We start from the raw sequence: 24,138 nt of genomic DNA, 5'->3' as shown, positions 1-24,138 counted from the left end.
TATCCTAGGGCTACCCAACGCGCTCACATTTCCCTTAAGGTCACTACGTGGCAAACAGATGGGCATTGCCATGCAGGCAGCGTCACAACATGTTCTGTCACTATGGGGCTCCACCACATTACCCACCCACACTGGCTGGTTACACAAATTGTGGTTCACACTGGGCATGGAACGCATCCAAGCCACACTCACACATTCGACTGACTCCTTCCAGAAGACCTGGCAACCGCTCCTGTCCCTCTTATCCAGGGAATTTCACGAAATCACATGCCCAAAATATCTTCGCATTCTACGGCTCACGGCACCACCGCAGAACCCGCCACAAACTTAGACACCTTGCTACACATCAGCCCGAGAGTGAACTCAGGGAGACTCCGAACTATTGGCATACTGGCCGGGGTGGGGGGTTGGGTTTTTCCTTCTGTTTTGTTTGGTTCTAAATTCCCACATGGCATCTTCACCTAAATGTCGGCACTGCAATATTGTGTAGGCGTGATTTATATGCTTCTTGGTTGCCTCTCAGAGGAGACGTGCCTGTCTGTCTCGCTCGCTACACAAACCTACTGCATGCTATTCGCCTTACTGTGCCTGTTTTTCTTGCTCTTAAACTCAATAAAACAAATTTGAAATTAAAAGCTTTATTCGACAGCTTGTCATAAAAGTAGACAATGCCAAAACACACTTCCTCCTCCCATTGCAATTCACCTCACAATACCAGCCCTTCGCACTGCACCAAGGAAGCCTATTATAGCCCACCCAAGTTTATTACGAACACCTACTGAAATTTTCTAGTGCAGGAAAACTTAGTAGACTACTTCTCGCACTATAGATCCACTATCATTAAGATACTTTCTCCCATTATCCATCCACAATATGTATGCTTGCAAGACAGTGCCTCTATCTCATTCAGCGGATGGGTGGTTCCCTTAGATAGCAGGGCTAGTCTCTGCTATACATTACACCCCCACAGAACCAAGTATTGTGGCAACTCCCAACCTGCAATAATTAAGATACTTTGTGCCAGGCGTCACTTGGGCCTCTACAACATCCCTGCCCCAACGGTCCCCCTTCCCCGAACTTCATAACACGGTCTCAATGGCATTCCAAACATATTCATAAACATAAAAGGGGCACGGCTTCACACACCCAAGTATTACTCAACTGAATTTGCTGTATCGTTTTATGTTGCTTCCCCACTAGAAATCTATTTTTCCATGTGTAATACCCCATCACTGAAGCCTCAAATACCCTTCCCCCAATACTTGACCGCTCCACCTGCTTTCTCACAAGAGATGCACACCTACTTTTTACACGTGTAAACCTGCAACTATATCCACGGTGCGAATGAGATTGCAAAATTTTGTGGCTGATCACTAACTTAACAAAGTAACCTGGAATATCCACACTCTGCCAAAGTTAGTAGCTTCATTCACAGTAAATTTACCACTAGCATGGTGTAATATTACATGAGTAAACTAACTTACTGGAATAAATTCACGTTTTGTGAATACTAAGTTTATGCTTGTAAATTTAAGTTATTTAAGTACCCAAGTTCAACTTAGGTAAGCATGTGCCCTTGTGAATTGGGTACATCCAGAGAAAATTGTAATGTTTTAATAGCTCACTTGTGGTAATCAAATAGTCCCATAGCCATCTTGAAAAGGCATAAACTGTGCGTGCTTTTTAAAGTCCCACCCTCCTAATATCCCCTAGTCATGGGCAAAAGGTAGGCTGATCATCTATCGGGAAAAGAGTTCAGAGTAGGCTCCTCACTCAAGGCACAGAGGTGCTTCCTCTCACTCCATCTCCTTGGTCTTCCCCATAGGATCAGCCTTGCTGGCTATCAGGGACATGGTTGCCATTCTAGCATTCAAGACCGCTTTCTAATCCCAGCTTAAATGAAAGCCAGACCAATGTGACACATACCACACCCCAGTCTCCTTCCCCCGAAACATGCCATTAAAACAGATATTGGGCTTTGGGGGTGTATGAGGGTTTAGGTGAGAAGATAGGCGTTGGTGGGAAGTGGCAGGTCTGGGGGTAGGCTATGGAACTGGTACTGCCAGAGGGGGTACCTTGTGCATGGACCATCAAGGCATGCAATGTCATGAGGTGATGAAGCAAACAATGCAGAAATTTGAGGCCAGCCCGGGTATCCAGTCACTACACGAGTTGTGGAAGACTCAAGTAAATCAGCTCTAAGTGAGGGTATGGTCAGGTGCGATCAATCAAACAGGAGACCAGACAGGAATTAGCAAAATTATCAGAATGTGGAGACAAGGACAAGAAGGTTACAATTATAAGTATATAGAGGTTGGTTATGGCTTTAGGTATGGTTAGTTGGGCAAAGGTATGACACAGTTTATTATTATTATTATCATCATTATTAAGGATTATGATGGGCAGGTGGAGAAAGTAGTTTGTTGGTGTGGGAGGGAAAGGTTGGGATATGTACAGGGGCTATGAGTTGCAGCAGGTGTAAAAGGATGGATAAAGGAGTAGTTATGAAGACTCAGCAGGTTACAATAGGGGAGGTGTCCAAGGAGGTGGTTGAAGGTAAAAAGGTAAAGAAAGGGACACATCAAAAAGGTGGAAAGGAGAGTAGTAAGGACAGGAAAAACGAGAATAAGGAAGAAGAGGAAAAGAAACAGAAAGGCGGTGCAAATAAAAAACAGCCATATATGGTTATACTAGCCTGTTGGCCATCCATTTCATGAGGTCTACAAAAGAAAAAGTATTAAAAAAAAAAAAAAAAAAAAAAAAAAAGGAGAATAAGTAGATGTTTAGGTTGTTGAGCAAAAAAAAAAAAAAAAAAGTTGGGCAAAGGGAACCAACGAGTAGGAATGGGATCTGGGTAGGAGACCTATGGTACCACTTTTTCATTTTTGCAAGCGCTTACACGGAATGCCACCTGGAGCGGATGTAATAAGAAAGACAGGTTGTTTCCAACTTCTTTAGCAAAGGATTTAACATGCAGCGTGTGGAGTTCAAGAACGAACTGTGGCAGCAGTAGATGGTGCTGGTAGGACCGTGCTATACAGAGCACGTGGCTTACCGGACCATGATCAGCCTTTTCTTGGGGGCCAAACACAACATGGGATGAGGAGTTTAACAGGTTAGGGACATCCAGGTGACTGTGCTAGTCATCAAGAAGGGTTCTTTAGTCTTCTCTCAATTTATGCATGAATGTGTTTAGGTGGGGGCAAAGCACCCACTTACACAATTTTATTACAGCAGCAAAAATGAAGTCAAAGGAGAGGGTTAGAAGGTGAACAGAGAAACAGTGGGAAAAACCTTTACATTAATCAATGTAAAGCAGTTTTATACTTGTTGGAGAAGTATCTAGACCAAAACAACAACAAAAAAAGAGCTGGGGCTTTAGAAAGGGGCTTCACAGTTGGGTTACAGGTGCCATGGCAAAGCGGGTTGGGCAGAGAATTTGAAGGCGAGACCCCAGGTGGAGAGGGAGAAATTGCAGAAGGAAACTGTTGAATGAGGGATGATGGCTGGGGCTTTGAAGAGTAGCCATTGTGGGATCTCATAGTGTTGCGTTCTAATCTAGGACCCTGATCGATACGGTGACCTTATGCCCCTATTCGGCTATAAATCCATTTATTCCCTATATTGGCATAACCGTTCAAGTGCAATATTCAGAAACTCGTCTCTGGCCTCACACGAACAGAGCCACATTTCAGAATAGCTTTCTCTGCCACTTCCTTTGCAACCAATTAGTGCAATGACATAGCAGAAGTTACTATCAGATTCCTAGATTAACACTGAGTTCTTCAACAAGATAAAAACTCAGCAACCTGGAAATCCCCGCTTGCTGTGGTTTGATTAGTAATAGAACTCTAATGAGCACTGATAAACGATCACTTCCTAGTGACATCTTTATTGACGTCTTATGTCCAAAAACTTACGTCAAACAAGGCACCTTTCAGGTATAAATATTACCAACGTTGCCTTAAGCAAACGCTGTTGTGTTGCTGTCTCATTGCTAGCTGTCTGCTGATGTTTTCGCTGAAGCAATCAATGCCATCGCTGCTGCAGAAGCTGTCATGCTGATGATACCATAGCTGCTATCGCTACTGCTATCGCTGCTAACTAGCGAACGATGGTGTGGTGAACTTAGGAGCTGAACAGCCGTCCCCTGCAAAGAGCCCAGCAGATGCAAGCTGCCCACGGACGCTGCCCCTCCTCCTCGACGGGCTGAGAAGAGACGCTGTCTTTCTCCTGCAGAGAAATCCAGCTCCGGCGTTTCTGGTCTACCCTTGCGGGTGACTGGGATATCGACCCCCTGAAGGAGATACCAGACCTCCATCATTCTATTCCAGAGGTATGGTGTTGACTAAACCCTTAGAGAGAATTCTTGAAGCAAACCTTGGCAAAACCAACTTAACTTAAAGCTACTTACTTACTCCCCTCCCACGTATTAGGCTTAGGTCAGGTACACTGGGGTAGGCGTAGTTAGAAGCACCAGTTGAGTATTTTAGCCTAATGTATATATGAATGTATATATGTTTTATTCATTTTAAACCATTGTATGGCTAAGAAACCATATCAATGCTTTTACAGTATTATTTTGCAATACTTCTTACTGTACGTACTTTTTATAATAACAAGTCTTGCAGTTGTGGCAATTCATTTCTCTTGTACGAGAAGAAAGACTGTTCAATAAATGTTACCCTTTATTGACAACGCCCGTCTCTCTATTCTCTACATATTGTGAAAGTAAACTGCACAACCACTGACTGAGTAAAATAACTGTCTATTGTTTCACACGACCCTAGAGATTGACTCTTGATCTGAGGAGCAAAGTTGTCATGTTGCACGGTTGTTGGAAAACTGAATCCCTTCTTGGCTGTGCCAGGGAAGCTGATCACTTCCTATTTCAGTCAAGAAAGTTTCCAGTGACCTCTGAGCTAGTTGGTAACAACCCCAATTAAGTTTAGCATAGTCAGTAGAGGCCTGGAAGATCCGCACTTCTACGTCGATACTACTGTTTGTTATTCCAATGCGCAGGGCCTATTGGGAAAATAGGAACTACACTACAATAGTCTAAAGCAGGCATGGGCGAAAATAAGTGAAAGTTGAGTTTAGGTTAATTTACCACCTGTCTTGGTGGGGGCAGAGTGGGGAGTTTGCAGGTGAAATGAAATAAATATGAAATACCAGCATATGTAATGTGCGCAGCTACCTCCAGAGATGTGTCTCAGCGCTGGGTGCCCTTGGGAAGATTAAGCGAGCTATTGCCCAGAGTCACATGGTGCTGGGCTAACCTGCCACCAGCGCCGGGGTCCAACAGTGAACCCCGTGGTTCGGAGTCAGGCACCCTGGCCTCTGCGCCACACCTTTTCCACAAAGGTGGAGGTCAGTCATGGACAATTCCATAACATATGGGAGAGAACGGGGCTTGTGGAGCAGCAATGATGAAGAGGGACTTCAATTCAGCATTCAGGCTTTTTCAGGACAACTAGAAAAAAAAGTTGTACACGCGGCCTTGCTGGACAAAGCCATGTTAAAGTGAGGCTACATGGCTAGAGAGCAGAAATGGTGAAGAGTAACACCTATTTAGTATTCAGGCTATTGCTAGTATACCTAAATATTTTTTTCCCCACTTACGTTTACAGTTTGGTGGGTTTGCATTTGCAAGAAAGGTGCTCCCCACTGATATGCTGCATCTTTTGCTTTCTTTGAGTTCTTCTTTGGGTTTTGGGCTTTTCAACCCTTTCATTCGAAATTTAAGCAGCAACAGTAATAGAAAGACTAGCTCACTATTAGGGCAGTTTATTTTTTATAGCAAAGTCTAAAAGAGAGAACTGCAGGGAGGCAGTGGCTCATTTTAAGCAGCTGTTGACATATCATAATCACGTGCCTGTGGTCTGCATAGAAACTGAATGGCCCAGTTCCCAATATACTTTTTTAGAAACAGAACAGGATTCAGCAAATATGGAGGTACCGTTATCGCAAGAGAAAGTTTGTTTCATAACTAATTTGTTGGAACCAAGTAAGATCTGGTTGCTGATAGGTCCTTTGAACTTTGCTTTTCGGATGAGGACAGCATTTGGCAGGAAATTTTGTTCTGGAGTGGCAGAAGCAGTTTTATATCATAAGGTCATGCTGAGTGCAGTGATGAGGGATTGATGTGTGGACTGCTTTTCTTAAGGGATGTAACAGGATCACTATGTTGTTGAAGAACAGATATTTTTCAGATGCAGGAGGGGCATGTAGTTTTTGGATGACGGGTGGTGTGTGGAGGAATGACTAAAAAGGTGGTTGGAAGAAGCAAAAGCTAAATTTTCTGGAGTTGCTCCCTCAACCCCCATCTAACTCCTTGGTGGTGATGGTGCTAGGAGTCAAGAAGATGGCCAACAAAAAAGGTTGTCAAATAGTTAATGTTGTGGTGGCGAGTGGTTGCAGTGAAAAACAAATGAGAAAAGTGCTATACTCATTGTGGATTTTTCTGCTTGGTCAAAGACCGAAAAATCTTACTTAAAGCTAGCCATGTCTAAGAGGTTTTCAGATTGACACTATGGATGCTTTATTTCATTGTAATTAAGAGAGGTTTTATTTTGATGGGCTGGTACCAGGAGAAGATTGCCATGCTGATGAGCTTCTAAGAAATAGGTCTGTGAGGGGGGGAAAAAAGTGGTGTCTACCAGGGCACATACTTGGCCACAATAAATGACAAGTCGAGCAAGGGAGGCTTGAACAGAGAATACAGTATCTGGGTACAGTACTGGTTACGTTTGATGGACAACAAGGTATTTCCCATTACAATTGCAGGAAAATTAATGGGGGGAATATTCGAAGGCAAATGTTTTGGGTGAAGAGCCCCTTGAGTGGCGAGGTGGCCGAGACTTTTGCGAAAAGCATGTTGGAGGATTGGGAAAGGGCTGGAATAAATAGTTTCAGGAATTCTGTAACAGGAACTATTTTGACTCAAATAATTTCAATACCGGGGTGTTTTCTGGGGTGGGAGGAAAGTTTGCTTGACTAATTTTTCAAAGAATTCTAGATTTCGGCATCATGGACTCCTCAATGAGTAAGCATGGAAAGAGGAGATCCGGGGGAATGGGGTTACTTTAAAGATATTGTTGAGAAGGTCCAAAACCTACGAGGTGCTGAAAAGGTAGATTAGTTACGTTGATAGATGCAGTGATGGTCGACCTGCCAGTTTATGGCTTTGGAAATTTTGTGTAGAAAACAGGGCCAGTTTTTGCACATTGCTAGGATTCTGAATTGTCACGATTTCAAGTGTTATCAAGGTTTAAAAGTGATGTACGTGTGCTGGATCTTCTGTAGCAGCAGTACATGGAAGCATTCATTCAGGACAGGGGCAGCAACAGAAGGGGGATGGTTGACGTATTAGGAGTGGTCAGGGTCTTAGTCAAAGGGTCTTGATGAGTGCTTAATTACTTTATACATTAGCCTCATTTTTTTTGTCACTACAGGATTGATGACAAACAGACAACGGGACCATACAGGTGCAGATAATTGGCAACTCCATCAAATGAGTAGCCAAGCAGGTAGACCACTTAAAAAATAACTAGGTCTGGATAGTAAGGGAATATTTGTACAAGGGGGGGGGGGGGGGGGATGGGGCATTAGGTAGTGGCAGCTACTGCCAATGCTGGCTAACCTGTTTAGAGATTGGTGTGCTCAGATTTATTGGTTTTAGAGCAAATAATTAGGTGCACATGATGTTCATTATGCTTTTAAGAGCCAGGAAATATATTACTTTAAAGATCAAGCAGCTGTGCTCTAGGGCACGTGGAATATGTATGGGACTGGGGAGTTAAGACTTAATGTAGTTGAAAATGTAATGGTCCAGTGTGGGTCAGGGACATATTCAAGGGAGGCACATTTTGATCGTGTGTAAACAGGAAACACATCAGGGAGCATTTTATCTGGTGGGGAAGCTCTGAAAAGCTTGCCCACATAGTTGTGTGGTTGGAAGAACCAGCAAGGGGCTGGGGTTTACATCGCAACTATGAGCTATATGCAGGGCCAATGAAAGTATGTGGCAGGGTTAACTGAACTACGCATCATAAAAAGGCAAATAATGCGATTCAATAATGCTGGCAATTTTGTGACCTTATTCACTGGGCAAAGGTTTCCGCTCAAAGAATCAGGTTAACACCTAAATACAGCAATCAGCAACTAGATGGTAACCGATTAACAGCAATGTTTAGTCATTTTTGATACGTTTGAACAAAAATCAGCCTCTAATGAAAAAGCTAATGTGGGAATTGCAGCAAATCCAAAATTTGACAAAAACTCAGCAGAAGCACAAAATTCCAGTGATCCAGATTATATTTTGTGTGAGGAAAGCCTACATGAAAGGGTAACGGGGACAGAAGTATAGAGGTCAACAGAAAGGTAAATGAGGAATAGGCAAACCGGGCTAATTTGGGGAAAGGTTTAATGGAAAGGTGGGGCTATGTACATTTTAGTACTAGCGAGTCAGGCTTCAGGTTTCTGGATGCAAAGGTTGTATGATAAATGGTCAGGATTTTACACCATGGCGTAGACCCTGTCCATTAAAGGGTCCATTTGCACTCCGGCACCGAGCCTTGAGATTTGTGCCTCCCTGCCCAAAGCACTTCGGTCTGAATTGGAGCTACAACTTTGTAAATAAATAAGGGAATCCATGTAGTAAGCACTAAATCATTCTGATTTTTGCTTACGGAATTGCTTAACGAGAGCCCTAAAGCTCGGTTTTCTACCCATGCACTTTTCCAAGTGGTAATCTTTTGTCTTTCTCGAGTTTTGTGTCACTCAAGTGCAGACTGAAAATGAGTGTTGGTTGAATGAAGAGAATATCTCAATGATCAGAGAGCCACATATAGGAAACAAAAAATCCCTGCTAAAAAAAATTAACTACCTTTAAATACCTTACTCCTGCTGACAGCTACACTATGGTGCAACTGTGGCATCTTCACCTACTAGAGTGCAGCATGCTCCAGGGAATAAAGCCGGAGGGCAGAAACAGCCCTGCCAACAACCAAACCAGATACCTCTTCAAGACATTAGTCACATACCATTAACATCCGCAAGGAGGCACCATCTTCAACTCAAGCTCTCAGCCAGTGATATTTCAAAGGAGACAAAAGACATAATTTATCTTCCCAACCCCACCCCAATCACAAGAAATACCCTGAAATGCTCTGGCTGTTTAGAAGGTTGTAAACTGCTGCCTGGTACTGCAAATATGTTTCCCGCATTCCTCCTGCACCTATTGAGTGATACCACCCACTGTGGAATTTGCTTACCTTGCTGTTTCGCTTCTCATCAGGGCTGGAGGCCATTTCCACAGATGGAGATGAATGTACACACCTTCAGATATTTTAGCAGCAGAACCACTAGTTACATACAACCTGGAAAGGCAGATGTAACAACCACGAACTTCCAGCAATGACGTGCCCTAATAACCATGAAGCGCCCACTATCTCACAGACTCGCTCACTCAAAAGTCTCTTGTGTTGTAATGAAGATTGGAGATTTGGTCTGCCAGACGAGAGTTTATATAGTTTCTGTAGGAAGCCTAAATAGAATATATTTTTTTAAGTAGCCAGTCATCCAGTGCATCAGTTGTCCAAATCGCTCCAGCTGGACAATGCTGTACCTCCTGAAAGCAGTTGCTGCAGTTATGAATGGAGCATGGGCAGTATCCAATAGTGGTGAGCTGTAGTTTGTTGTCGGCAGACGAATTTGTACAAGTTTCAGATCACCTAGAAACAAAAGAACACTTTTTTTTTTTACTAAGCCTTTCAACACATTTCATGTTTTAAAGAAACCAGACACACTGGGTAAATTCTGTGGCTAGGAATTTAGAATGCCAAAATGAAGGAGGAGAAACCTTTTCACATTACCCTCTTCATCGCAGAATAAATACCACATGATAAACACAAAATCGAATAGGAGACCAGAAACCTTGAGACGTGTGCTGATCGCCAAACACAATATAATAAAAGGTGCACGTACAGCAAGGCAAAGAGAAAGCAACTTCGCCTAGGGGCACATCAGTCAGGTGTAGATTGTCAGTAATAAGGAAAATAGCAATCATTCTTCCAATCACCTTTTGTGTGTTTGATGTACTGCTCTAAGTGAAAAGCATATGCACAGATGTATGTCCGGTGCTCACTGTGCCAATAGAACCAAGCTACACTGGACTGAAGAGCACACTATAAAGGGTCAAGCCCAATATCCATGGGGACAATTGCACAAGAAAACCATGGTTCCTTCGGGGGCAACTATGTAGGAAATAATTGATCCATGTCAAAAAGTAAGGAAGAAGTCACGTTGCCAATATCTTAAACAGTAAACGAGTTGCATGATCCACACAGAGTTTGATAGGAAAACAACTATAAAAACTGGACATCAGAGCATACATTGAAAACATATACATTTGAACTATAATGGTTATTAGTAAATAGAAGGACAAAAAACATTCTGGAAACTGCAGAAAAATTATTTACACAAATAAGCGCATCTTCATTCATTCCTTTTGCTCAATTGGTCCTGGTGACACACCATGCCCTTATTGTCAATTATCAATACAGCCTCTAGTCACCATTTTATTTGAATAGGATAGTAGCAGCGTTTCATTCATTTGCATTATGAAGGTTGTTTACATACACGTAATCCTTATTCTCATAATATGTTCTCATTAATTGATTCTTGCTAATTCTCAGGGCAATTTTTTTGCTATTTTTTTCTTAATTACCTTGGCCCCCTTCCCTACTGCAACCCCTGGTTCAGCCTTCCATCCGACCTGCCCCCTCTTTACAAGTACCTTATGGTGCCATCATCTTGACACTGATGGTAGCGGCTTCAACCGACTGACATGGGCAAGACCCGCTGGTGACATCTAGTCAGAAAAGCAACCTTCTCCTCTCAACCCAGTGCAGAAGCACGAGTGGCATTCTTAGGTGGGTATGCGAGTAGTGTACAGCTGCATTGGTTTTGTTGCATATACAAAGCGCTTCTACCACCGAGCATGATCAAGCGCATTAGCAGGTAGATAGTACACTACACTGTGAAAGAGTGTGGGGCGGAAGCATTACTGTAAAATTTGGTTACACTGCATACATTATGTAAGAAGCGGTTTGATGTTTAGTGTCCAGTGCGGTGCTCTTATCTTGTCTTGCACTTCTATGTCTAAGCAAGTGATGGGAGGCGTGAGAGACTGAATGTCCTTTACACTGGTTTGACCGTATACAATTATGCAGGTCCTTGTAGATCCAACTATAGAAAAGGGTGGAGCTGATCACAGTAGGTGCTAGATATAAGCAGTAATGGTTGGTGCACTACTTAATCCACTAAGGATCCAGGAAGCCAACCCTCACGCCAGGAACACAGTCAATCATAATGCATGATTTCAGGAACTAAATTACAAAATCATAGCCAGGGACCCACTAATCTCTGGGTGTTGTGAGAAACGGTAAAAACCATTAGTGTTAACTGTCTAGCACATATTAATATTAGAACAAAAGGTTGATTCTTATGACACCATTTCTCCCATTCTTGATAGAATTTTAGACCCACTCCGAAACTTGTCGTAGCAAATAAACGGGGCTCTCAAAAAGAGTTCTGGATGAGCCCACTCTGCACCATTTGTTGCGGGTCAAGGAGCACCAGTATGACGAAACATGCCACCTAGTACGAATGAGTGGAGTGCCTCCTTTTTTACAGAACGTATTAGTAAGAAAAAAGAATAAATAACTACTGCCGGTAAAGAAGGGTGTTTCTTTACAAACGGGAGATGGTCTACTAATAATATTTACCATTCGTCACAACAGCCTTAGATTAGTGGGTCCCTGGCTCCAATTTCTTACTAGTTAGAACTTTGGAAAAAGGCATATGATTGCAGTACAGAGAAGCTTCACAATTGAAAACCCTTTGACTCCATGTCAACAGAACTGTCTAACGTGACAAGACACAGTGCACTGCTAAAGTGTGTTCTTAATTAAAATGCCAGAGAATCCCATGCCAGAAACCACACTGGGGTAGGGTCAGAACAGGATCTGATGCTTGATGACAATAAACTAACACCCACCATCACGAATGAAGATCGCGAGAATAATGGAGCAGCTCACTGGAGAAGGCTGTGCCTTTGTGTGTTAGTAGGCAACATAAGAACTCGTTATCATAGGAGCAGCAACATCAACTACTGCACATAATAAGACATTAGCAGTTACAGAACAGCAACAGTAGGAAAGCTGCATACAATTCTATTACAGGACCGGAGGCTTCAGATTACGCTTCTCATTCTTTTACTGTAACTCACAGCAGCCAATGAAAATACATATTTTTTCATAACAAACAGTAAACAACTACATATCCCATCATGACATGTACTTAGGCACGCCCCCTTAGTCCATAAGAGCTCCTTGCGTGCAGCCATCTTCCTCTTTCTTTGCTGCTCACAGCAAGAGATAGGTGCACTTTGCTTCTTCCCTCAGCTGTTTGGCATGGGGTTGTTGTGATATTTAATTGATGTTTATTACAGTGGGGTTTATACGAATGATTGGCGAGTTTGTTTGACTCTAGACTCACCCCTTGTTAATGACTTTCAAGCTGACAGGGATATTTGTGCACGGGGGAGTGCGCGTCGTTGTTGCGCCTTATCAGCGTTCCTTTGTGGCTTGTAGACACTCCGCTGAGCGCGAAACTTGTTCCGATCGTTTACCGGGCAGACCGTCACCGGCATTACATTCAGAGCCTCTTAATACCCGGGGCACCTTTTCCCCCCTTGTTATTACGCAGAGCGTCTCTCGCGCAGGGCTTTCCCTAATCGTCCGATGACGCCGTAAAGACCGGGTGGCTCTCGGCCGGAGCGTGCTCCCAAACGCTCTGAATTTGGGCTGGTTTTCAGTAGGAATTCAGTCGCGTTTGGGCAGCACGCTACGGCGCGAATTCCAAATGACATTCCAGGGATATTTTGCATATTTTACACATCGGTGATTGCTCTGCCCGTCGATCGCCTGAGAAGGTTGTAAAATAAAGGCCTGGACAGAGTGAGCACACACTCTTTATACTATTACAGTGGCCTGGGTCTCTGGCCCGTGTGATTACAGCTTTGCTGAGGGGGTTCATCGTTATATTTATAGTGTGCACAGTGGGCTGACCCCCCCCCCCCCCCCCCCTTTACCCTCCTTGTGGCCTAGAAGGTATTTTCACCAGCACAGTGATTCGGTTTCCCTAGAGTGGGAGTAATAAGCCACCCCTGACAATGTCCGAGGGAGAGCAGTACTATGAGGAGTATGCTGAGGAGGAGACTTATGAGGGACAGCAGGAAGCTGTCTTAGAGGACAATTTAGTGAATGCTTTGGACGCTTCTGTCCAGTCCTCGGTTAATAGGGCTATGGAGACTACTGTCCCACAAACTGTCCAACAAGCCCTAGCCGCAGCTCTACGCCCTATCCGGAAGCAATTGGAGGGCTTTGCCAAGAGGCACGGCTACGACAAGCCGCAAAAGAAGAAGGTAGAGGCATCTACGTCCAGTCAGCCAGTACCGGATTCTGCTAAATGGCCACATGCGCATGCCTTATCCTCGTTGCCCGCAGGAGGGGCAGTGGATCATTCTTACTCCGAAGGCAAGGCTAAATACAAGCGCAAATCCTATCCCGACACGGATACCGACACCAACACCACTAACACTGACACTGACACGGACACGGACACCTCGGAGGAGCCTCCATCAAAGAAAACAGCCTGCGGGGTGACACCGGTAAATACCCCTTTTACTTTTGACCCGTCGGATATCATGCACCCCAGGTCCTCGGACTGGGTGCCCCCAGCCGCAGTCACGGCTTACCTCCATGAGAACATTCGGAAAAGTTTCCCGAGGGAGGTGCGTAATCTCCTCAGGTCCGAGTGCCCTCGTCCCGATCTCCCGTAAAAAGTGGCGGAAACGCCGGAGATAGACGCAAGTCTCTTGACCTTTCTCAAAAAATTCTCAAAAGACCCCAAGCGTGGTCTTGATCGGGCATGGAGGGGGTGCCAAGACAAGATATTGGATGCTGTAGGCCCGTTGGCCAAGATCCTAGAGATGGCTCTAGCGGCCAAGGAATCCTCTACGCCCGTGGACCCAGACGTACTGGCAGGATGGACCCAGCGGGCCATATGCCTTATTGGCAATGCGAATTGCGCCATTTCTGCGGAACGGCGCAAATCTCTCCTGATGAAAATGGACGCAACCTAACCGAATTGGAAGACGCAGAACCGGGACCCCTAGCAGCAGGCCAGCTCTTTGGGGATAAGTTTGTGAAGGACGTTTCGAAATATGTCGGAACTTTCACGGCACTGGACAAAGCTCAGTCAGGCATCAAAAGAGCCCTAAGCCAGGGTGTTTTTAACAGGGCTGGACGAGGCGGGGGTCGCTCATCGGGCCGTGGTGGTCCCCAAGGCTCCCAGAGAGGCGACTACGGTCGTGGCAGGAGCGACTATGACTCAACCAGAGGAGGGACCTTCTATACCTCGCGCAGGAGGTTCAACAGGAATGGATTCCAGTCGAACAACAATAGAGGAAACTTCAAAAGCCAGCAGAACACAGGTGAGAGTGGCAGATCTTTCTCTACTTCCTTTGGGGGGGGTCGGACACGTCACTGCCTCCGGCAGTGGCAAAACTTACACAGGACGCCTGGGTGTTACAGACAGTACAGGGCTTTCACTTGGAGTTTTATTCTCGTCCTGTTCAGTCAGGTTTCCCTGCAAGTCTCCATTTTTCCCAACTAGATCTCAGTTTTATAGAAGAGGAGATTGTGGGATTGCTGCAAAAGCACGCGATAGCACCGGCCGATCAGGGGCCTCACGGCTTTTGCAGCAACATATTCATGGTTCAGAAGAAGGGAGGCGGACACAGATTGGTTCTGAACCTCAGGGAATTCAATCAGTTTATCACTTACAATCATTTCAAGATGGAGGGCATCCATCTCTTGACAGACTTACTGCAGGAAGGGGACTGGATGATCCAGTTGGACCTCAAAGACGCCTATCTCTCCGTCCCAACCTTTCCTCCACATCGCAGGTACCTCCAGTTCAGGTGGAAGGGCCGAAGGTACGAGTATTTGGCTCTGCCTTTCGGGGTCTCCTCAGCTCCTTGGTGTTTCACCAAGATAATGAAGCCAGTCGTGGCTTATCTCAGGGAGAGGGGAATTTGTCTCATAATATACCTGGACAACATCCTGATCATGGCACAGGATCAAAGGATCCTTCAGCAGCACCTCGAACAGACGACGCTGCTTCAAAACTTGGGGTTTGTCATCAACTCGAAGAAATCTGTGATGATCCCCACCCAGGTAATAGATTTCCTGGGGTTCACGATAGACTCAATGGCGGCACAGCTGTGCCTTCCAAAGGAGAAACTGAAGGATCTAAAGAAGGAGATCCGGAAGTTGCTGAGCAATCAAACGGTCACTCTCAGGGCAATTGGCAGAGTGGTGGGAATTTTGGCCTCATCGGTCCAAGCGATATTACCGGGCCCTCTGCACTACAGGGCCCTGCAGCAGTTAAAGATAAGGCACCTGCAGAAAGGACTGTCGTATTCGGACGTCGTCCCTCTCTCGCAGGAGGTAAGGACCGAGCTGCAATGGTGGCTAGGCCATGTGGACGCCTGGAACGGCCGGGCAATATTCGGCTCGCAGCCGGAGGTCATAATCGAGTCAGATGCCAGCCGCTGGGGCTGGGGGGCGCGCTGCGGAGACATTTCCACAGGCGGCAGGTGGTCTCCGCAGGAGCTTGCGCTACATATAAAATGCTTAGAGCTACTAGCAGGGTCGTTCGCCGTGCGGACTTTGTCCCCGAGGCAGACCTCTTGCTGTATCCTCCTTTGCATGGACAATGTGTCAGCGGTAAGGTACATCAACAAGTTGGGCAGCACGAGGTCGTCACTACTTGTACAGCTAGCCAAAGACTTTTGGCACTATTGCCTGGCGAATCAAATAACCGTAATAGCGAAATATCTTCCGGGCCAGGCCAATCAAGTGGCAGATTGGAATTCGAGATACCTCAGGGACTACAGCGACTGGAAGCTGCTCCCGGAGGTCTTTCGGTGGCTACAGAACATTTGGGGTCCATTCCAGACAAGATCTCTTCGCCTCCAGACTGACCTATCAAATATCCCAGTTCTTCAGTTGGAGGCCGGACCCTTTGGCAAGGGCGACCGATGCTTTTCTCCAGGACTGGTCAAAAGGAATTCAGTATGCCTTTCCCCCCTTCATGTTGATACCCAGAGTAATGTCACAGGTGATCAGACAGAGGGCGGAGATAGTCATGGTGACGCCGTGGTGGACATCCCAGTCGTGGTTTCCCAAGTTATTACAATGGAGTTGCGATCTCCCCAGACTTCTGCCGGAGTCGGACCTGCTGTTGCAGGGCCCTCATCAAGAACAATACCCATTGATAATGGAAGGCAGACTGCAGCTGATGGCCTGGAGGCTTTCAGGGAGCAGTGGCAGTTGCCATGTGTTTCGAGCAGGACTTCCGATTTTATCAGGCAGGCTTGGGCACCATCCACAAGGAAACGGTACTCCTCAGCCTGGAAAAACTGGGTGGATTGGTGCGTGGAACGCCACCTGGATCCCGTGGGGACAGACCTTCCCCATGTGTTAAACTTTCTGTCGGATAAGGCAGCGGATGGTTTGGCCTATAGATCGGTAAATACCTTCCGGTCCGCCATATCAGCGGGGCATGCACAAATAGACGGGAAACCGGTGGGCATGCATCCGGTAGTTTGCAAGTTACTCAAAAGGCATTAGAGTGTCTAATCCCCCAAAGCCCAAATACACAGGGTTGTGGGATGTGTCTTTAGTTCTGGCACTACTCGACAAATGGCCAGTTAATTCACTGTTAACCAGGAAGCAACTATCTGCCAAGCTAGCCATGCTACTTTGCCTCTCAGCATGTAGGAGGTCGTCGGACGTACGAGCCCTCAACGTAACAGGTAGAGTATTTACTCCAGAGGGAGTTTCCTTTACAATTACGGGACGCACAAAGACAATGTCACGTCATATTTCTTACAATGTATTTCATGATAATGAAAAGTGGTGTGTAGTTCAATGTTTAAAGACGTATGAGGAATGCACGAAGGCCATTAGGCCTCAGGGCTGTTCACAATTGTTAATTGCTTTGCAAAAACCTTTTAAAGCTGTGGCGGCTGCCACCATTGCCAGATGGCTTTGTTATATCATGAAAGAAGCTGGCATTGACATTACCATATTTGGTGCTCATTCTGTTAGAGGCGCTATGGCCTCAAAGTCATTCATGTTGGGTTCCAGCATCCAGGACATTATGCATAGTGCAGATTGGTCCTCAGAGTCCACTTTTAGGACATACTACTATAAGCCGGTGGGGGATATTACCTCTGTTGTTTTCAATAAGCGTTAAACTAGCATAATCTGAAGCCTCCGGTCCTGTAATAGAATCAAAAATTTGCTAACATTCGTGCCAAGAATTTTCAATTCTATTAAGGACACGGAGGCGAGGATTATCCCACCCGGCAAGGTTATGAGTATACCTGCTTGCCCACCCAGTTGATTTCGGTGGTTACGGTTTCATTTCAGGATCAGACAAAAAAGGAGACTGATCGTAGAAGATTGCCAGGAAATGCATCCTGAGACGTTTGTTATTTCTTCCACGTTGGAGGATTTGTGAAGTTTTCAAGTTGTTTGGACTTGTTCGCCTCAAAGAAAGAGGAAGATGGCTGCACGCAAGGAGTTCTTATGGACTGAGGGGGCGTGCCTAAGTACATGTCATGATGGGATATGTAGTGGTTTACTGTTTGTAATGAAAAAATACGTATTTTCATTGGCTGCTGTGAGTTACAGTAAAAGAATGAGAAGCATAATCCTCGCCTCCGTGTCCTTAATAGAATTGAAAAATCTTGGTACGAATGTTAGCAAATTTTTGACTCATGGCTAACACTCCAAATATAATCCAAGTGAAATCTTTAATCCCTGTATGAGCTCTACTCTTTGAAGCTTGAACCAGAAAAGATTATAGCTGCTGCACTAACCAACAGATAAGTACGTTAGAGTTAAATGACAGGGCGAAGTTTGGCACGGGGTTCGTAAGAAATGTTCAGTTTTGTGATTCACCCAATCGCTGAGGCACTGGGATCTCCTTAATTATGGATTTCCACTGCAATCCTGGAATTGCTTGCAAAGGAATCCCGTGTTGTACTATTTGCATTACAATTTGTTTGTACTAAATGAAAACCATAGGAATGCCCCTTCTGTTTAAAGGACTCCTTCATTAAGTCAATTTTAATTAGAAGAACCTAGAAGAATGTTTAGCAGCTTATTGATGGATTTTAATAGATACAACAAATATATTTATGAGCTGCTGGTGAAAGGTTAAAGAAAGGACTAACAACCAACGGAACAAGCTGTTTAGACAAGTTCAATCAACACTTCATGACATTTTTGCATTTGCCTAAATTTTACACACAGTCACAAGCAATGGATGTATACGTACTATTATGCTGATCTCAAATCTGACAGGAGGTTGTTGTGGAAGAAATTTGCAAATAAATATCCTCCTTTTGATAGCATTTCACACTGGAAACAGGTGTATACTGGGCCTCAGAGAGAAACCCGATAAAAAATGAACTGAAACAAGGCGGCATCCTTTCACCTTTATATTTCTCTGCTGATCTTTTCTCGATTTTATATAACACAATGTGAAATCCAAGGGTAAACAATCGACAAATCAATCTTCTTCTCTATTATGACAATCTAACGTTATTAGACCATAGCCCAGCTGGTTTACAGCAACAGCTTAATGGCATTATTAAATATTTAATTAGAACAGGTTATTTATAAATACCTGAAAGGCGCAAGTCTTGCAATTTGGTAAGAAGACTGGTACACTCATTTTGCTGTGGAACTGTTTCACATTGGAGAGGGTAATGACCAATCAATATCTAAGAGTCGCCTTGATCATAAGCTTTTGTTTAAGCTACATGTACAGCTGGCCTTCAACAGAGGTTGGACAGCAAGTTCTGGGCTGTGCAGGTTTAAAATTGAAGAGTAGATATCCAGTACCCTGCCTTCTCCAGTCGTAGGAGGTAAAATGAATAATTAGAGAGGATACTCCAAGACTGCTGATGGAGGACTGCCCCAATGTTGACACCATTGAGGTAAAGCATTATGTAAGGCTGTCTGCTAACTCCAAGCAGTGAAAAAGAATATATTGTTTGAATTGTGGCTTTGCTTCTTAAACCACCAAGGGGAATCTCAACGCATTCAAGTCTTTAATGAACCCTGTGGCACAGGCAATGGCAGCTAAATGTGAGAAGGATATATCCAACAATAACTGCCAATTATGAAATTATGGCAAATACTGGCTGGTGGAGGGGGGCATTTGTCTGCAAAATATGATGGACGCCTCGATAGTCAACTTGTGATAGATAGTTAAAAATATGTAATATTTAGGAACACCGTGGGAAAAAAAAATATCATTTAAGAATTATTTACAGTACGTAAATGCCAACAAATATTCTGTGTTTTACGTACTAAGAGTAAAGTAGGAATAGCAGACTACACGTCACAGGTGCCTAGTCCAACCTTGAGACGCTAGTTATTGTTTTAAATGGGTGCCCAACTTTATAATCAGCGATTAAAGAATGCTGAAGATTAATTCTGTTTTAAAGACCCCAACTAAACTGGCATTCGTTTTGTTTTTTTCCCTGGTTACTTTGATTAAATATATATGTTTATTTTAAACTGCTAGTGAGAGATGATGGTTCGTACGCAGTGCCTCGTTTGATTTCTTGCTTACACAAGGGTTGGATAATGTGGCTACTGTAATTGTATTGTATGTTGAAAAAAATGCCCATTGTTATTTAAATGTAATGAACTGTAAATGTATGAAGATAACATTTAAATGTTACATTTGTTTTCAACACAATGATTGAAATATTAGTACTTGAAGGGTTTGTAATGTTTTTCTTGTTCACAGTGATGAATGAAGTGAATATCTACTTAAAAAATTGTTCTCGTTAGTTTAGCCACTCTCTCTGTACTTTCCTTCCTCGTCTCTCCGGGTGTTAGCAAAACACCCTGTAAGGTTAATAAGTTACCTCTATCATATGTACCGCATAGTATTAGTCTACTTTTATGATGTGCGCCATTCACAAAAACAATTATTAAAATTCATGGTTCAGCACCGCTCAAATAAAATACCCAAGACTATTTTTGAAACGTCAAAATGTCATTAAATATTATCGTAACTTACAGAACTTTCACCCAGTCTAAAAACAGATTAAAATAGGAATCGCTCAAACTCTCCACATTTTTTAAGAAAATATGCCCTTAAAAAAAAATCATCTCTTGCACAACACTAAATTAAAAAGATAAGATTGGAAAGGGCTGTATAATTATTCACTTTCGCATAAATAAAAATGTCGTAGCCATTTAAGTGGGCAGACAAACTCTGGCACATCAACACCACTAAAGCCCGTCCAGGTGCTTAGGTTCTCTGTACAACATGACCAGCCCACTAACCTTTTTCACACATTATCAGTGCAAAACTAGTCTGGGTGTCAGTCACAACATCAGTAGTTAGTTATTAGACAAGCATTCGACCATGACTGTGTCTAACTATCCCAAAAACCCACGCTGAAGCTGTACTCGTCTCCTCATGTATCATTACTGTTCCTTTTGTGAAGCGCTCCGACACCTTCGGGTAAAGTCCGCGCTATATAAAAACACCCAAATAAATAAATAGCCAACCACCCGGAATTGCAGATGGAACCAAAGGGCATGTTACAAATAAAAACCAATTTCGCCGCTAGACTGACATTCACGATCAGGTCTACGACTGACTCACCTCATGTCACTAACCAGCCGAGACCAGCAAACCGCAAGAAACCCCCGACTGACAGAGAAGAATTTAGGGTGGTGTTTATACACCTCAGAGGCACGTGCACGTCGGAATTCTGTATAGCACAAGGTAATTGGCTGAGGTGATGCCAATGCTCCAATCCTACGGTATTTTACACGCTACGAGTCCTAGACAATTTCCAAAAAATCTATGCAGCCATTGGATTGGTTGTCACGTGACCCGGAAGTGCTGACATGCCATCCCAGAAAGTAATCCGTAATGTACATTGGGAATTAATTCACGAGTAGTTTTAGTTTTTTCAAGTTTTATTGTCTGCTGTGTGTATTGCTCTAAAGTTTGAGAAGCGTATTCTGAGCCTCCTGTCCTGACGTTGAATTCACCGGTCAGTCCGCGTAAGTAACGGACACATGATCCTGTGGGCTTAGTTTCCTTTTTATTTTGTATTCTTTTTTTGAAGTTTTATATAACGTGAACTCGACCCGTAGGTATTGGGGCGCTTTACTTAAGCACCAGTTACGTTAGACAAGGACATACTTATAGTTTCTCAGTTAAAACAACACCTTAAGTTGTTTTAGTACGGACTAAGTCTGCGCTCCGCTTAACGAGGAACAAATCAGTGTATTCATTATTTCAACAAGAGCACATTTTTTTCATTCATCTTTCGTATTTGAGCAGCCTGACAATGTAATCACAAAGTGTATTGTATTTCTTTGACTTTTAAACTAGACACCAGAATTGCCTATTGTGATTAGTGCCGGATTCTTGAGCCTTTGAATTAGTGAGAGGAAAAGTTCTTAATAAAAAGTTTTTGTTGATAAGATGACAATTTAAGAGCAAGTTATCATTCGTGCCAGTAACTCAGGTTTAATTATGATATATTCTGGCGTCCAGGGAGAGGTACTTGAAAATAAATCTAAATATTTAAAGGCAATATTTAAAAATAAGTTGGTTATCATTGTATCATTGTAGCACTTGTGTAGTGTCTCATGCCGCTAGCATGGCCCGGAAACCCCGTCATAGACTAACCCAGTGGTTCCCAAACTTTCTCGACCTGTGGCTCGCTTGACCCATTGGCCATTGCCCTTGGCTCCCCAAAGTTAATTTTTTGGGAGGATGGGTGGGGGGTGTAAGCCCTGCCTTGGGAGTACTTGCATTTTTTCTTTCTGAAAATAATTGAGATGAAGCTGATAAAGGTTTTATGATCATATACGCAGGGTGTTTCGTATTACTAAGGCGCCGCCTCTAATGAAATATTCCTAGTTACCCTTCTTTGCCGATACTTTTTTAAGAGGACCTTCTCAAACATTTTTATCCCACCATTGCCAAAGTGTTTCAGCACTTGAAGAATATTTGCATGCACTTCCATTTCTACCTATGTCATACATGCCAACACACCTGTCTCAGCAGGGTGACTCGCGATCTTTTAAACCACATAGAGCTTTACTTTTGCTGTAAAATAAAATCCTCAGATTATTTTAAATGTCCCTCTTTCTTGCTGCCAAATGTTGGCATTATGCTGTATATGGTATTTTACAGTCCTGAGGATTAAGATGTGAGTCCCGAGGATTAAGCTGTGGGAAGTACTATTGGGGATGGGTATGCCTAAAGAGTTGGTAGCCTTCCTCATCAACCTGCATGATCATACGTATGCTAGAGTTCGATGGGGTAAGCCTGGGGAGGTATCCGACAGTTTTGAGGTTTCTAAAGGGGTCAGACAAGGGTGTGTGTTAGCTCCCACTTTGTTTTCTCTGTTCATTAATGGGGTTATGAATTATTATTATTATGGGGTTTTCATAACCACCCGACTGACGCACCCTCCCTTGCTGGCAAGAAAGTTCCATTGCTCATGTTCGCGGACGACACGCTCCTAATTTCTAAGACGAGACAGGGGTTACAACTCGCACTGTCTCGCTTTGAGCTCTTCTGCCGGGAACATGAGCTGGAAGTCAACGTAGGGAAGACCAAATTTATTGTCTTCCGTAGCACAAGACCAGTTAAAGCCAGGGTCAACGTGGGTGGGGTCATCCTTGAACAGACCGCCGTCTTCACATACTTGGGTGTCAGGAAAAGTTATTAAGGAGGCCCCCTCTAGGTAGTTGTCAGCGACTAGGGGGAATATATGGGTTTTCCTTATAAGACACCTTCTTCAGGACCGATTCTTAAGACACATATCTTTCTATTTTAATCCACTTTTATCAGTATCAGTGGAATGTGTTGCCCCAGTCTTGTAGAGTGCGATCGCATTTAAATACGAAGAGGAGAACGGGCGACGCTGTGACGAGGAGCAGGGAGGCCGTATCAATTAATAACAAGCACGGTGGGATAAAAGAACTGGAACGGGAGGACAACCCTTAAAACTTCCTGGGCATATCCTGAAAAAAGGTGCAACCTACTGCAGCGGTTTGCCGCCATAACAATTGGAAACTCTACATTAAAGAACATAACGGTGGCTCCCTCGCACAGTGTGGAAGGCCTGTCATCTAATGAAAAAAGATAGTCTACCTCAGAACGAATTGATTTGATGCCAACAGATCGTACAAGACTGGGGCAACACATTCCACTGATACTGATAAAAGTGGATTAAAATAGAAAGATATGTGTCTTAAGAATCGGTCCTGAAGAAGGTGTCTTATAAGGAAAACCGAAACGCAGCGTCGACTTAAAATTTTCGATTCTTGATGTTATGTATCTGATTTTTTAAATATCCATTGAACTTATATGTACAATATTATGTTTATTGATATTCATTCTTGTTTTTACTGCTGTTTTTAATATCACGACACGTTTTAATTTGTACTAAAAGAATAAACTTGTACTTTTTTCTACCAGAATTTAATTTGCATTCGTATTAGTTTATATTAGTGTCACCCTATATAAGAAGTACTTTATGTTTCTTGAATGGTTTATGATTTTCTATGTACAAGTAGCATATCGAATACCAGTTGCATATCGCTGCCAAATCCGGACCAGATCGCCCTAGACTCACACACATGCAGAATTGTCCTATTGGATAATAGGTCCTGTGGATCTGTGAACGTGGGACATCCCATATTTTTTACATACTTGGGTGTCACCTTTAGTGAAAATCTATTTGGAAACCGCTACTAGACCTCCTAACTCTTAAGCATGCCCAACTTGGTGGTGCTCTGTTGAAGGAGCACAGAAACTCCCTAACCAAACCTTTGGGCCCCTTGATTAAAATGTATGGTTCCAAAATGTTACCAGCCATTATGTATGGAGCGGAACTGTGGGGGTTTAGTGACACTTCCCAACTTAGGGTCGCACACA

The 24,138-nt window shown here is 43.7% G+C and overlaps 2 protein-coding genes across 3 annotated transcripts in view; one reads left to right on the top strand and one right to left on the bottom strand.

Annotated features, from left to right (window-relative positions):
- Nucleotides 1-21,066, bottom strand: part of SNX5 (sorting nexin 5) — a 458,311-nt gene extending 437,245 nt beyond the window's left edge. The window contains exons 1-2 of the mRNA XM_086926920.1: nt 20,836-21,066; nt 9,276-9,734 (exon numbers count right to left, since the gene is read on the bottom strand). Coding sequence (XP_086783046.1) covers nt 9,276-9,311 — 36 coding nt within the window. The 5' untranslated portion in view covers nt 9,312-9,734; nt 20,836-21,066. The remainder of the gene's footprint in view (nt 1-9,275; nt 9,735-20,835) is intronic.
- The window catches only part of MGME1 (mitochondrial genome maintenance exonuclease 1), a 192,631-nt gene continuing 189,559 nt past the window's right edge, over nt 21,067-24,138 (top strand). The window contains exon 1 of one of the 2 annotated variants that reach the window (XM_086926919.1): nt 21,067-21,242. The gene's annotated coding sequence lies outside the window, so the exon portion shown is untranslated. The remainder of the gene's footprint in view (nt 21,243-24,138) is intronic. The other variant, XR_015296639.1, reaches the window with a different exon arrangement.

This window comes from Lissotriton vulgaris, chromosome 6 (genome assembly GCF_964263255.1).
Source record: "Lissotriton vulgaris chromosome 6, aLisVul1.2, whole genome shotgun sequence".
Taxonomy (NCBI): Eukaryota; Metazoa; Chordata; class Amphibia; order Caudata; family Salamandridae; genus Lissotriton; species Lissotriton vulgaris.
This window is presented reverse-complemented; position numbering and strand designations above follow the sequence as displayed.